The 16714-nt window shown below is 32.2% G+C and overlaps 1 protein-coding gene across 1 annotated transcript; it reads right to left on the reverse strand.

The window, feature by feature from the left end:
* Positions 1–14929: 14929 nt before the first annotated feature.
* Positions 14930–16224, reverse strand: LOC127715028 (complement C1q-like protein 3). The gene is made up of 3 exons (XM_052221044.1): positions 16135–16224; positions 15980–16039; positions 14930–15343 (listed from the first exon to the last, which is right to left on the reverse strand). Exons 1-3 carry the CDS (start codon positions 16211–16213, stop codon positions 14949–14951), a joined length of 534 nt encoding a protein of 177 aa, XP_052077004.1. The 5' UTR covers positions 16214–16224; the 3' UTR covers positions 14930–14948.
* Positions 16225–16714: the final 490 nt, after the last annotated feature.

Raw genomic sequence — 16714 nt, forward strand, 5'->3', positions numbered from 1 at the left:
GGTTCGTTGATTGCGTAATTTCTGTCCCTATCCAATAAACCCTCATTTCCCAGTGGCGATATAAATTTGCCGACCTTCATCCTGAATGGACTCTATTACAGGACCTACCTATTATATTTATTGTTAATTTTGTTATCGTCCTGAACATGCATGAAATATTTGCAAATGGCAACCAACAATCAATTATTTAAAATAGGCCGTTTATAAATAAATTATAAATAAACTCAGGTTTCAACTCCCTCGGGCAAAGTTTCCCTTAGATGGAGTTTGGCCATACACCTCTTTAATTGCTTCGGGACTTATATTTACTTGGCTTCCAAATATTCAGCTTTGAGCGTTCCGGATGTAGGTAAATACAGAAAAGCGCTTCGGACGTATGCAGTCGTGTTGTTTAAATTTTTATTGGATATTCCAATTACTTCAAATGTTACTGTCAATGGGAAATAGTACATGGGCGGATTAAGGGTTTTGTTACTGTGATCTAATTTATTGCAGGGAGTTCTCTATTAGTAGAACATTTGTTTTTATATTATTTTTTTCTGATTTTTCACTGCTATTCCTATGTTTTCTTATCCCTATTTTTAAAACTCACGAGTTCGCCTCTGTAATATGTACCAATCATTTTATTATTGACTGTTAATACAAAGTTAGCACGAGATTGAATTGAAAAGACTATGAATCTCCAGTACTCGGTGCTAAAGACCGTTTTAAAAAGCACCCAGAGATTTCTTATATATCGTTATACTGCAATGTTATTGTAAAATATTTTCAGTACAGAAATTTAACATTAAATCGAAAAAGGTTAAATTTGACCAATATTTAAATATATTTTGTGACTTCATGGTAATATATAAGATTGTTCTTCACTATAGATAACAGTTGAAATCTAGAAAAAAAAAGTTTTAATGCAAAGAATGCCTTCTTTCGTATTCATATTTTTTCTTTAAAAAAAACGGCCCATTTGTTAAAAAACTAGGACATTTTAAGATTTGATCTCGAAAAACCAGGGCAATGTAAAACGCTGAATTTTAAGTTAAATTCAAGGACACAGTTTTTGCCTTAAATAGTTAAAGCAATCAGAATAAAATGAACAGTCATGAACTTGCGAAATAGCAGTTAATCGATCCGGCGTTTTACGTTTCCGGAAATTGGCATTACTTTTCCGCGAAAAAAAGATGACGTTACCGGAAAAAAAAGTCTACGTTTCCGCAAATAAATACCTTACTTTTCCGCGAAAATATTTACGATTCCGGAAAAAATAAATTATTACTTTTCCGGGAAAATAATTAAGGAATACCTGTTGAACGAAAGCAAAGTAAAAATAAAAATGAATTAACTATTTATTAGGTTAATATTGAATCTGAATCATAACATGCAAGTAAAATTCGTCATTAAAATGAATTAAAACGTACATGTATGTTTCAAAGTCAGCACTAATCAGATATATCTTGACATGAGTTTATAAATCAGTTCTGGCAGAATATTTGTATCCAACACGTCGTACAAAGTCCACACCGTTTACAAGTTTTGTGCTTTGTTCAACAAGGAAGTCCATCTTCTTCTTCTTTTCCTCCAGTAAGCCAAACCAAAGAAATGTGTCAGCCATTTTCCAAAATCCAAATCTTTTAGACTGAATTTTAGGCCACCAGCTTTGTCCAAAATGAAATCAAACCTACAGCAACTGATTTTAGCAGCATGAAATGTTTTTGTTAAAGCCGTATGTATTGCACAATCAAAGTCAATATGAACTACCTCGGAATGGAGAGTAAGTCTTCGGGAAGTGCACTCATCAATAAGCAGATCCCACATTTTGATATAAAATAAATAATTTATCTAACATATACTCAAATATTTATTATTTACTACCAGGTAAATTTCCGGAAAAGTAATAGATACAATTTCTGGAAACGTATACTTTAATTTTCCGGAAACGTAGTATTGGAACTTTGAAACGCAATACGCCATTGCATTTAATATCACGCGAAAATACAATATATCGACTTTACCTATAGTTTTACATGACATATTAAAATAAGACAACCAACGACCAAAATTATGCTAAATCAATAAAGGTAAAGTATATATGACAAAAATCAACCAAAAGTATTTACCATTAAAATTGGTCACTTCAACTTTCTAAAATGTGTATCGGTGATGTGAACTTATAAAACATTATATCATTTAAATTGCAGTTTTGTTTAACAGTGTGTTTTTCTTTTTCAAAATATATATTAAATTGGACTGGATAACAGGCTAATTATCTGCAAGCCTCTCCAAGAGAGAGAAAACATTACATACCCAAACTTATGACAACACAAACAAATATTTCATTATCATTAACATTGCATATATAGTGTTGCTCATGTAATTAAAAGTGAGGGCACGTATTAATTAAAATGCCCACATCTCATATGGATAGAATGCCGCTTTATGTACAGCGGCGACTATAACATGGATATTCAGACTGAAATGTTTATGTGATATATTTATGTGGTATGAATTCAGTATGCATACCTTTCTGAAGACTATCAAGCTGTGTTTGACAAACAAGGTCTACATCTTAGCATTATCATGGCTCCAAGCTTCTAATAGTTGGTCTAAATTTTAAAGACAGCATGTTAAGCGGATAAGCAGTGTAAAGCAGATACTTATATAATAAAAATCCAATCCACAACCTCCCACATTTGAGGCGACGTTCATTGCTACACCTCTGATTTTGTATTTCAGCTACCGTACCAATATACTTGGACTTGAAATCAATAATAAAAGGCAATATATGATCGTCATGAAATCGATAAAGACTAAAGATGATCGATCAAAATGTACATTCAATGATTCTATCAGCCGATATGGATGCAGATAGTAAGAAGCCGAAAAGCAAATATAAAAAATCTTACTTTAAATTTGAGGGAATTCACCTTTATTTAACATTTTGGTAGAATCAGTATTGCTTAACATATATACATGTATTTACATACTCAATCTTACCACATTATTCGACTTACTGCGAATTGGTCAGCTTTCACTGTTCTCCAAAATTGATGGGCGCTTTATCAAGCAAGTGACGTTTGGGCAAAAGTGTAGAACAAACACAATTGTTAAATGGGTGTAGACTATCCAATCTAGAATTCCTTTTGCCCATTACGACCAATAAATTCGAAATTCGCTGTTATCTTTTGATTGATTGTGAAAACCAAGAAGTTTTAAATAAATTATCTGAAATGCTTAGCTTCTGTTGGAGATTTTTTATTGTAGGTAAAGGTAACCTGTTTGACGGAGTTTGAAATAGGTTCGGAATGGAGTTTTTTTTAATAGTTACCTTGAAAATTTCAGGATACTAATATCATATATGATGTCCGATTTGTTTAAAGAAATAAAGCCTCTTCCTTAAATATTGTTTTTGCAGTTAATAATGATTCAAGTCTTTTTGTTCTTTTTATTCCTACTTAAGAATTACCATAATCAAAGTCTTTCTTTCTTTTTTTAAATTAAGTCTCCGCTCTTTAGAAATATTTATTTGTTTTATTCGATTTTCTCCGCTTTGAAGCCCGTCTGACTCTTGTATTATTTGTACCTTGATTTGCAATTAAACATGTTCATTTCGTTTCGATTTATTCGGTATTTAAAAAAAGCAGTAATTACAAAGTAGACAAGTAATTTCTGCATATTGTTCATTTAGTTAGAAAATCAAAGTGTCAAAATCAGGTCTTACTAATTATTTTTTAGACTTAAATAAACATACATTTCTCTTTACCCCCCGTAGATCGAACAAAAGAGGGCGAAAGATAACAGAGGGACATTCAAACTCATATGTCGAAAATAAACAGACAACGCCATGGCTAAAAAGAAAAAAGACAAATAGACAAACATTAGTACACAAAACACAACATAGAAAACTAAAGACGAACCCCACCAAAAACTGGGGGTGATCTCAGTTGCACCGGACCGGTAAGCAGATCCTGTTCCACGTGTCGCACCTGTCGTGTTGCTCATGTTATTACAAACACGGTAATAAGTAATTCGTTAGGTCACAAATTAGCCTCTTGTTTTATAATTTTTATTATATTTAGTTTTTCAGAAAAGATTGCTTTCGTTTTGATTTGTTTTAGTAAATTTCATTTCGTTTACTTCTATTCTTATTCCGTTCTTGTAACAGGTATCCACTTTTTAGACCTTTACCCCTTTCCTATATTTTAATCAAAAATCAAAAAATTCAAACTTTCAAAAAGCGAAATGATCAAAACTGTACGTTCAGTTTAGTATTTTTAAAGTTTGCTTAAATATCTAAAGTATTAAATTTTAAAACGACGTTTATAATTTTGAAATTTTAATTATTTGGTGAAATTTTCAAAATTAAAAAAAAAAAAGAAATTTGGGAATTTTGATATTTTAAAACTTTGATCAAAAATCCAAAAAACTAAAATTTGAAAACTTTTTGAAATTTTGAATTGATAAGTGTTACACGGACCCATATCCCTTTAAAATTATTCTATGACATGAAGGTAGCATGCCTATACCATTTTGACAAGTCTTGGTATAAATCAAATACTGTAGTACAAACAATTGGAATCGAAATGAGATATGCAAATCAAAAATATTTCAAGTGAAATGAGACCGGTTAATCATACCCTGTCATGCATGTCTCAACTGTCAAATGATTCCACAATACAGTGGCAAGTGTGGCAAAATAAATAGATACCTAAACTTTTATAATAAACAGTAGATTGGAAACATGTTTCTATGAAAATCAAAGCATGTAATCGAAATTCTTACAAAGATATATTAACATTAGGTTTTTTTGGTAGTGAGGAGATAACTCATTTTTTTTAAAATGTCAACAATGTATAGGATTAAATTCAGTAATAAAATCTCCCATTGACTTCAATGCAAACCTATTTGTTGAATTAAATCTATTAATAACCAGTTTATTTTAAGAAATCAGGGGTTTTCAAATATCGTTCATTAAAGTACAAATATAGCCCCATTTTTGTTTACCGTTATGGAATATCTGTTTCTCAGATGACAATAGATTGTCGTAACTACAATCCCGTCCCCTTTACCTCGGATGTGACCTACCGAATTAGACTTGTAACCGGGTTTGTACTTACATGAGTAACACGACGGGTGCCACATGTGGATCAGTATCTACATATCCTTCCGGAGCACCTGAGATCACCCCCGTTCGTGTTTTTTAGTTTTTTATGTTGTGTTTTGTGTTTTGTGTATTGTTGTTTGTCTGTTTGTCTTTTTCTTTTTCAGCCATGGCGTTGTCAGTTTATTTTCGCCTTATGAGTTTGAATGTCCCTTTGGTATCATTTGCCTCTCTTTTTCAGCAAGCAAAACATAGGGTCAAGCGTAATTTTTGTTGTTGACAAACACTGTAGATTCGCACTAAATTCCTACACTGACCCCTATTACTTTTCAACCCTGTAGTAAAACAAAAAAGGGCATTCAGCATTCATTTTTAACCTTAGATTTGATCCATCTTGTCAAAAAATATTTATTACAAACATTATCTACCAATCAGCGTAGTACAGGACTTCAGTGTTATCCAGAAAGCTTCTCCAAATGGACGGTCCTTGATGACGAAAATTTATTTGTTGAATTTATCCCTATACGTTTCTGTACGTTTGTCACAAAACTTTATAGCCGGCACATGTCACTGACCCATCCCCAAATCAGTGACTGTATTTTGTTATATCTTAATGTTGCTTACTTTTAGTAAATTATATATATGATATATTTTTGTTTGTTTCTGGTAAAAGTGTAAAATTTTCTAAATTTGGGGTGATTTGGAATTTGTCATTGTAAAGACAATTGTATCGTTACAGGCAAAGTTGACCTTAGATGGATTTGGTTAATATTTTTAAAGTCTTTCTTGTTTATATAGCTCTTTTCGGTTCTTATACATCCTTGGCTTTCACATATTTGGCTATGGGCGTTCCTGATGAAGGCAAATCAAGAAAAGCGCTTCGGACGCATGACATTTATAACGTGTTGCTTTATTTTTTGTAGACGTTATGTTTACCTCTAGATGCTGGTTCACTAACATATATGCCTCATCAAAGTTTCACATTTTCGATTGAACTAATCTTTAATGTTCGATTGAGTCTTATTCATCCGAACACCCATGACTTATAATGTGGTTGATTCTTATGTTCCCTGCTCTTTCTTTTAAATAAACTTTAACGGTGTCAAATAGGTTTGGAAAGAAAACCAAAATAAAGCAATAAACTTAATATTGCATTTTGGGCATGTTATTGTCTTAAAAAAGAATGATACTTTCCTTTGTGTTATTTGTAAATTATCCAGAGTATTCTTTCTGGTATCTTTTTTATGGTACCGTTAATCTGATCTTGGTTTCAATTTGAACTGTGTTTTTCAGTCGTGTTTTTACATTTATGAGTTGCGTTTCTTATATACTTTCACATTTTGTCTAGGAGAAATTAGAACATGCCTGCATCTGCGAAGTAGTCGGTTTGCTTAGGTTTCATCAAGATCACCTCGTAAAATATTTTTGATTTTCAAAAACTAAAATGGAAATTTGGAATTAAATAACATACTGTACATGCTGTTTGTCTCCATGTTAACACAAATGCAGTTATTGATATTACCCTAGACGGTTATAGAGATCCACCAATATAAACAAACATATCTTTATATTACTTGAAGTATTCCGCAATTTTGATATTTATTGAATAAGAAATAGATATGGTCCCAATCTACGGTAGATAACAGAATGATCGGCACATGTAAGGAAGTCAACCAGAGCAACCGATCATGCAGAATGAATCAAAAGTTTGATTAACAAATCAATCAATCACTATATTTAAACACATTGTTTTATCTATCAAACCTTCTCTGGAACTCACTTTTCTGTCTTTGTTATTTGTAAACTTTATCAAAATATAGTTCACAAAAGGTTCAAATTCAAACGTTACCCTTACCAAACGGTGCTAACAAGTTGCACATAAGATGCTCACATTAGATCTAATGTTAGAAACTAACATGATTGCACATGAGGTTTTTAACATGCAAATTAGGTGAGCATTTTGTGAGAAAAAAAATTGCACATATGAAACTAACCTAATTTGCATGTTAAAAACCTCACTTGCAAATGCTCATATGAGCAGCTGCTCACATTTTCGCATACGTGAAAATTAGTTGACCCATTTGATTTTGTTATCTTATTATCTCCAGATGATGATGATTAAATTGTAGCTAAAGATCAAAACAAAATGGCTGCTTCAAAATAGGATAAAATTTCAAATTTTTAAATTGAAAATAAAATGAATGACACATCATGTTAAGTGTTATTCTTTATTACTAGCTAGTGTCAGTTATGATTTTCATATTATTTTGTCCTTTTTGTTATTAAAACAATAATGACTGAAAACATTACATTACATTATAAAACTAGCATGACTAGTGCAGGAACTTACAAGTTTAGTACATAATGAATGTCTTTTATTAACTATATTTCAGAAAGTTTAAAACAGGAGTTATCTATATACATGTAGGACTTATTTGAAACACATGCATACTCCCATAAAGGACTTAAAATTGTAGTATATTTCAAAATCTGAAACAAAAATGATGAAAAAGAAATGATAACTTACAAATAATTATTCACAGCCACACTGGTTTTATCAGATTCCAACAATGCCATTGTTCAAATAGCACATAAATATGGCTTTAAATTTTTCATCTTCATCTCCCTCCAAATTGATGCTTTGAATTTGAATATACAGCAGAAAGTACATGACTGGGCATGTGATTTTGAAAGAGCTCATATGAGCAATGATCTATGTTAGTTTTAAATGGTTAGAAGAATGGACAAACTTTTTTAAGTACAAAACTAACATAAAACTAACATAGATGATAAAAGCTCACCTATGAGCATTATGTTAGATTTTTTGGGGCACATATGAACTACCAAACTGCACATGTGAGCAATCTGATTTGCATACAATTCTTACTTGCATCTTATGTGATTCACATGTGAAACTTATGTGCTTTTGTTAGCAATTTCTGTACGGGTTAAGTTTACGATGGTAATAAAATACATTTCACTGGTTCTTTAGACGTACTTTTGTCGTGTCGATATGTGGCTTATCTAAAATTAAATTGGGTCAGTAATCAAAAATGGAAAAAGAACCCCTCTAAAAAAATGCTTTCTAACTTAACACCATCCCTGCAAATGTTCATGCAACTGCATTGTTTATCCTTCCTTGATGACACTTTCAAACTAACATGTACCATGTACATTACTTCATATTTCATGTTTTGTTTTCAATCGTATTACTGGTCCAGTAACATAGTTCGCACACAAACTGTTACTGCAATAACCCTCTTCATTTGAAACTTCACTCAATCAAACAAAACACGGTCTGCTTGGTATGGTATGGTCCATTGTCATTCGGGGCAAAAGAATGTAAAACCGCTGCTATTGTTTTTACTCTGAAAGATTGTCCAAAATAAAGCATTCCAAATTACGCTCCAGAGATTGAGATTTACATACGAGAGATGGTAATTGTTTACTTTGAACTCAGTTTCTAAACGTTCAGTAGCAAGTATTTCATAAAAATGCAAGACAAGAACATATTAAACCATAATACAAAATGTTAAGCCTGGTATCTATGATGAGTTTATTAATTATATTTAAGACTATTTTACTAATATTTCTTTTTGTTCTGATCTCATTACTGGATAATAATTACAATTATCCGTTAGGGTCTGTGTGGTTCTTTCCGGCCTGTTCCTTTTATAGTATACACCACATATAACAATCTGTTTATGTCAATGAGGTTTAATCTGCCCATATACTCACTGAACAGTGGTTATCCTGTTTTTAATATCTATCTGGTTTGCCGTGCCAAACCCACATTAGACACTCCTGTATTATATTTGATCACTCGGATGATTTGCATGCCTATATAAATTGGTTGACGCAACACCACAGGAAGGAATGTTTCATATACTTGTACTATAATAATTGAGTTAAAAAATTGTTTACTATTATAGCAAAATTAAATTAAATAAAATTAAAATTGTTTATTTATTCATGATCATCTGTAGTGGACATACATTTTAATAGTATTTAAATAATTTGTTAACGTCAGATTACTTTTTCAGTTTAAATACAAATAACATATTATTGATTATTCAGTGTTTTGGCAAGTTATGTCCTTGCTGCAATATCTACATGATGTCCCGGTCAATGATTAGACATTATGCAAAATTCCTGTCAACGATTAAAATTCACTCTAATATAGAGCTTCTAATATAGAATGTATACCGTGAAAAAAACAAAAGCCTTTGATAAGAAAACAGATAAATGCCAGGTGGGACATACAGAATTGGAGATGAAGCCAATTTAGTACTGCTGAGTATCAACAAGCAAATTTATGAATTCAAAACATTTTAGGGTTGCTGACTTTTATGAATCATATACCCAAGAGGGAATAGACAACTCTAATCTTACAGTTTTGATTCTTGGTGTTGAATCGAAAAAAAATAATGGTTAAACAGGTAGTAATCTTGGATTTGCAATAAATGGTTATGATACCACCTATACAATGAACATTAATGGCAGCAGTGTAAACATATTCATCAATGATATTTTCACAAGCTTTGTCAACAACGAGACAGCATTTCATTTCTTTTAAAGATACGATACATATGATAGTTAATCAGACAATCTCATCAAAGCTCCATGCTCTGAAAGACACAACCTCTACTAATATTCAAAATTGCTTTCAAGATAATATAAATAACTGCTCCTGAATAAAGAGTTACTTGTCTATAGCTTAATCTAATACAATATATCTCCTTGATAAAAGAAACGATGTTCCAATGATTCGATTTTTCTACAGGAACAAGATTCATCTAAAACTCAGGCATGTATACATATACAAACCAGTGTTATATGAGTTTGTTGCTTACGATAACAACTGGTTACTAATTGTTTGTGCATTTGATTCGAATAGCAAAACATAGAAGAACAATGGATGCATATGTGCTGCATGCAATATATTCTCCTAAAACTAATGAAAACAAATAGTTTCTAACACCCACTTCATTTGGATTCTGTTGGATAGCTGTATTAGTGACATTCAAATCATATCTCCTTATTCATATACAAAGATATAAGTAGTCTGAAAACATTTGACGTGTCACACAAATGATGCTACTAAATACTCTCTCTCTTTCTCTGAGAACGGACACATAAAGGACAAACAATACATATAAATGAACCATATATGAACACATTTAACCCTACAAAAAAGATGTCCAATCTAAATATAACACCAACCCTAACACTTTTGATACTGAAAATGGAACGGGTGCAAATCTGGACAATCATATCTTCGCAGCACCATTAAAGCAAAACGATCAATATAAACCAACTCATAATAACAACAACAACAAAAAACACCCAACAGGTGAAGGATGCTGATATTGGTACTTTGAATGATCAGAGAAATATGATACTGATTTTAGAGAAGGGGATTAATCAATTAAAAAAAACTCATAGATACATACAATTAATTTGAATTCCAGGGCCGACTAGATTATTAAACTAATACCAATTGCCAAAAGGATACCAGCGTCTCGCAACAAATACACAATCGATCATAACAAACATGCGACAGGAAGAGCAATTTTGGTATAAAATGTTGTCATAGGGAGTAACGGTGTAACAGAATAAAAATGTTGGAGAATCAAACTATGCATGGTTCATATTTATCAATATGATTAAAATACAGATTCTGTGTCCATGTTTTGCTTATAAGAAAACTCAATGGTGCGACCTGTAATTCAAACAAAGACGACTCCCTTCGCATACTCAATGTTCTCATGATCAACCCTTGATTTAAAATCCAATAGTATCGTACACGTTATCTCATTGACAAGTGCGTAGACATGTTCCATATATTCCACCACAACAAACAAATATGTCGCACTCAGCCCTGATAACAACGATAACCGTCAAATCCAAACAATGCACAATATTTAAATAGACAATATTCCATTCTCAATTTTAGTACATAAGTCAGGCTGTCGTTTGTTGCTGTATATCATATTTGTTTTTCGTTCATTGTTTTGTACATAAATCAGGCCGTTAGTTTTCTCGTTTGAAGTGTTTTACATTTGTCATTTCGGAGCCTTTCATAGCTGACTTTGCGGTATGGGTTTTGTTCATTGTTGAAGGCTGTACGGTGGCCTATAGTTGTTAACTTGTATGTCATTTCGTCTCTGGTGGAGAGTTGTCTCATTTGAAAATCATACCACATCTTCTTATTTTCATATGAGCTACAATCAAACTGCTAGTTATACGAAAAGACAAATTTCTACTTCAAAACACTCCAAACCTATTATTTTTTCTTAAATTATATGATTTTTTTATTCTAGACATCGTTGATTCCTGTATTGTGTTATCTAATTCTTTTATTTTGTCACTGTTATTCTTTATACTTTCATAAAACACGATGATTTTATGTGTTGCAGGTGAATAGCAACCTTATAAAGTGTCAGTACAAGAGCAAGACCCGTTTGTTGTCCAGTACGTTCAATTGAAATTTGCTATTATTACTGAAAATACGGATATTGTTTGATTGAAATATACCGTTATAAAATTTTTGATATCATTAAAGATTAAGGAATTATATATCTCCCTCATGCAAAGACAGAATTTGGCCATGATCGAGGTTCTTTCTGATTTGATCAGCTCTTCAACGTTTGTAATAGGTTTTGGATTTTCAAATATGCTGACTTCAAGCATCACTGAGTAGACATTAATTGTCGAAATGCGCATCTGATGGAGTAAAATTGGTACCGTTAATGTTATTACTGCTATTGGTTCGATACCTCTGCTGGCAGTAACCAGTACTTCACAATGACAAACCCGATGATTTGAGAGCAATAGAAAATCAGCTGTAAAACAATGCCGTAGACGATACTGATCAAATGTTATTTCTAAAGAACAATCTTACATTTTAAAGAAAGTATTTGTTAAAATGTTATAAAAATATACATGCAACATGAGGTTGTTGTCTCTTTGACACATTCCCCATTTCCATTCTTCAATTTTATGCAAATACACGATGTTTTATTTTCATTATTTAATCAAGATATTTGCATTAGAAGCTTCTGAAACTGAAATTTAAAAACAATGTTTATCTGTGCTGAATACAAATATAATGATTTAAGAAGTTGTGTATTTACAGGTTACAAAATTAAAGATTTGTTTTTCCAAAGTAGGTTATCCGTTAAAAGATATATACGATTTTTTACAATTTTATGAGTTGGTCGACTCGATTTTTGTACATGTTTTGGCGGTCTCCTCGATGTGTTCACATTCAAAGTTTGCATCGGGATCAGGTTCTTTTGAATTTACTTAGTAACTTAATTTCAAAAGTATTAATCTTTGTTGCATATAAAACGACTCTTTTTGGTATTTTTCTGAACTTCTCTGATATAGCTGTTTACATATACGGTTAATTGCCATGTCCAAGAGAGGTATACAAACAGTAGAAAAATAAGTTGAAGTTGGTACTCCAGAAATTTATTCGCATGGCAACATTTTAAAACAATTTTACACAAAGCTCTAATAGCCTTCAACATTGAATTCAATAGTAGATTTAGGTACAATCATTCTTATTTCGGTACATACTTGAATATACTTTAATACTGAATGATGACCAATCTGATAATTCCGGCATTAAATATAATTCTGAAAATGCAAGAAATTGCTCGTGTTGTCCATGTTATTGCATGTAAGTATTTTTTTTTTTTTATCAGAAACATACCTTTTCCAACACGTAGAAAAAAAGGGGAGAACAATTCTCAATTATATTTTATATTTGGACTACTATATTTATATTCAATGAACAAACATTTACTAAATTTTATCATCGGTACAAGGACATCATTCGTAAATATAAATCAACATGCAGACATCTTATACGTTCAGGTATTTCACATCCAATCTTTTATGGTAATATTCTATATAAAGCACACAAATGTCGACATTCACCTAAAAACCTAACCAAACCTTTAAACAGACTTACAAAGAAGGGATATAGTTACGATACTGTTGTCAGGTCATTAAAGATGGCATATTTTGGTATTGATATTGATTCACTCATAGAGTCTTTGCATCGGAAATAAACACATTTATTCTAAAACCAAATGTTGGCATGATACGGGTTATGTTCTTCTCATATATTTTATGATGGTATGATACTAAACCCCTAACGGGAGGGATTGTGCTTGATTTTCATATGATGAAGACATAATCTTTCAATCAGTTTAATTGAGGTCTGGAGCTGGCATGTCAGTAACTACTAGTAGTCCTTTGTTAATCTATGTATCATTGTCATTTTGCTTAGTTTCCTTTGTTACCTATTCTGACATCGGACTCGGACTCCTTTTAACCTAAGTTTTACTGTGCGTATTGCTGTGTGTTTGTTTATTTTGCATTGGCTAGATGTATAGGAAGAGGGTTGAGATCTCACAAAACATGTTTAACCCAGCTGCAATTTTGCGCCTGTCCCAAGTCAGGAGCCTCTGGCCTTTGGTAGTCTTGTATGTTTTTTAATTTTAGTTCATTTATATATGTTTTGGAGTTTAGTATGACGTCCATTTTCTTTGAACTAGTACACATTTTTGTTTAGGGGCCAGCGGAAGCCCGCCTCCGGGTGCGTGATTTTCTTACTGTGTTGAAGACCCATTGGTGGCCTTCGGCTGTTTTCTGCTCTATGACATATGGGCAATGACATTGTTATTTGAGTAGAGAGTAACAAATAAGAACTAGTAATAATGGAAAGAGTCCTTATTGGTTACTATAATCGTCCATATGCAGTTTTCTTTGTATATAGCGCATATGTTACTACCAGTCCAATTTGAGCTTGAATTCAGTGAAATAGTGTTTGCATAAAAGCCTTATATAAAAATAAGAAGATATGGTATGATTGCAAATGAGACAACTCTCCACAAGAGACCAAATGACACAACAATTCGTATTGAAACAAAATAGTTCCTACGCATAGCTGTAACTTTGTCAATTAGTAAAATATTTGGGTAATTTTTGTATGAATTGAAAGATTAAGGATTTGGGATCACTGTAGAACCCTTGTTGAAAGTTTCTTATCAATAATAAAAAAGTATATGAAATTAACATGGGGGGGGGGGCATATTTGCCCTGTTGTTCAGATCAGAGGTACCTGTTTTTGTACTACCAAACTACCGGGAACCAGTGCGCTATAGTATGCAATTAAAGGTATGTTGAATTTTTCAGCACACGCCAGTATAAGGTAAAGTTTTGACATGAAATGACTGTCACTTTATTTGAACCTAAGACAAAATAGACACGAATGCTTGAAATCGCAGAATTTAATCTAAAAAGCAATGGGTCTATGTATTAGTGGTTTTATGCCAAAAAGGACGACCGTACTTTATCGAAGTGTTTTGGATTATTTAGGTATAACATGCCGTCGAAATTTCCTCAGGTTTTATTAAAACAGTTTACCAAATGTTGTTTAGTTTCAATTTAATAGATCCGAGACTACGGTGATGTACAGTATTGCTTGCAGAAGTATATCGATTGTAGTATTTCGGCAATCATATGGCATAATCATATATGCACATTTATACAGTCATGCATATGTAAGCTATTATGCGTTAAACTATGACAAAACACACAGAAACCGAGGTTGATTTCACAAGTAAAACGCTGGATAACTTTATTTCAAATTAGGTAATAGTTTTATGAAGATACTCTCTTAACTTGTTTAGAGTACAGACGGAACCATTATATGCTAAAATATATACAACAAACAAACAGCTGAACAATTGTTCAGGATGAGCAACGTAGTGGTATAAACAGACAGTGAAAAAACATTATGTAAACAAAATGAACATGAAATAAAACTTTATAATAGTTTTTATTGAATAAAATGACCGGAAAACATTGCATAGTTGTCTCCATGAACTGAACCATAGCTACGGGGATTGCGGAGATACATTCGGTCTCCTTTCTTCACTTGTAATATGGCCTGAAGTGAACCTGCTGTACCATGATCCTTTGCTGAATGCCCTTTTACTATGAACTCGTTATTTTTCATTAGATTTAACTCAAGCCAATTATCACCATTTGAGATGAAATTTGCAGCAAATTCGTACAGTCCTGATTTACCAACTGTAAAGACTCCAGAGTTTGGATCATATCCATTCCCAATATTTGTCACTATACGATCAAGTTTGAGTACAGCATTCGTACCAAGTGAAACGGTTTTAGGCAAGGTTGCAAAGAAAGCTGGTTGCAAACTAGGCTGACTGACTGTAAAGAGATCAGGAGTTAATGTTATAATATATGTATACAGACGCAGATTTATATATTCTACCGTTTTTTTTTATATTAGATTTGTTTATAAACGCAGATTTTGTGGGTCACTCTTAAAAATCAATGCATCTAATTCAAACATTTTTCCGAGCGCTATTTCCTTTTTAATGTACTGTTTTTATAACTATTCTCTTATATAAATTGTTCATTAATGATAATAATAAAAATAAGCAGGAAAATACCTCTGCAAAAATATTTGCTCTGAGACCAAGGATCTGCATCATTGAATCTCTAATATATAAACGGTTTTTAAAACTAGTTTCACTGATATTAACTGCATTTTATCCTTTAAATAGACGCTGATGTCGTGTAAAACAATCATGAATGAATCAATCAATCAATTAATCAGTTACAAGGAAGAAGAATAAATGACAATAAAATGAACAAAAATAGCATCCGTTTTCTCACAATGATCATGCATGAGTAGTACTGAGATGCTTTCAACGTTGTCGAACAACTTTAAATTCAGTTAAACTGCGGCAAAGGAAAATCAACTTTCGATGGTAATTTTTTTTAAAATGACTAGATTATTTAACTTTCGGATTTTAATTCGAACGTATGATAAAAACTAACCTGATTGCTGACACTTGACTTTTACCATCACATTTATTAGGTCTTCAAAGACGTCATTTCCTGCAAAACAAGGAAATCAAATGAACATTTACTTTTCTCTATTTACATTCTAATATCACTTTCATGTATCCACTCTGAGATTTTGCCGAACTTACCAATACTTGGAGGACAGGAACCCTGAACACCAAATGTCACCAGAACAGATACAAACAAGAAAACTACAGTGGATGCCATATTAATTCGTCTTTCTTTCTTTGTTGTTTTGCTTGCATTTTTATACAGGGATGGCGTTTTACATGATACCAATAATTATGTTTCCATAATTTCTAAATCGCGTGACAACTGCAGATGTTACCTATGTTTATACTTACATACAATATCATATACCAAACAGCTTTTTTAATGGGAGAAGAACTTACCTCTCCCTTTCAAGATAGAAGGGGGAGGGTGCTTACTATCTGATGGCACATCGAAAAGGTACCTGAATCATATTAGTCAAAACTCAACAACACACGTTGTTTATGCAAACATCTCTTCTGTCTACTCTTTCATATAGTTGAAACTTATTAAGACTTTACGTTTAGGTAAGAGGAAAATGGCAGGGTGATTTAACTGAAACTAGCTGTTAACTCACAGTTATGGTCTTTGACCATAGTTCATCTTTACTACATATTAATACTTCATTTTGCTGAGTAACTGTTTTCAATTCACTTTTTTAGTACAATAAATATGGAA

This window comes from Mytilus californianus, unplaced genomic scaffold (assembly GCF_021869535.1).
Source record: "Mytilus californianus isolate M0D057914Y unplaced genomic scaffold, xbMytCali1.0.p SCAF_9, whole genome shotgun sequence".
In the NCBI taxonomy this organism is placed as follows: domain Eukaryota; kingdom Metazoa; phylum Mollusca; class Bivalvia; order Mytilida; family Mytilidae; genus Mytilus; species Mytilus californianus.

Bases quoted from the DNA above. Each gene is read 5' to 3' on its own strand.
- LOC127715028 (XM_052221044.1), bottom strand. From the start codon at position 16,213: ATGGCATCCACTGTAGTTTTCTTGTTTGTATCTGTTCTGGTGACATTT. The intron at 16,040-16,134 runs GTAAGTTCGGCA...CTTGTTTTGCAG, and splicing joins TTCCTGTCCTCCAAGTATTG to GAAATGACGTCTTTGAAGAC. The intron at 15,344-15,979 runs GTTAGTTTTTAT...ATCTCTTTACAG, and splicing joins AGTCAAGTGTCAGCAATCAG to TCAGTCAGCCTAGTTTGCAA.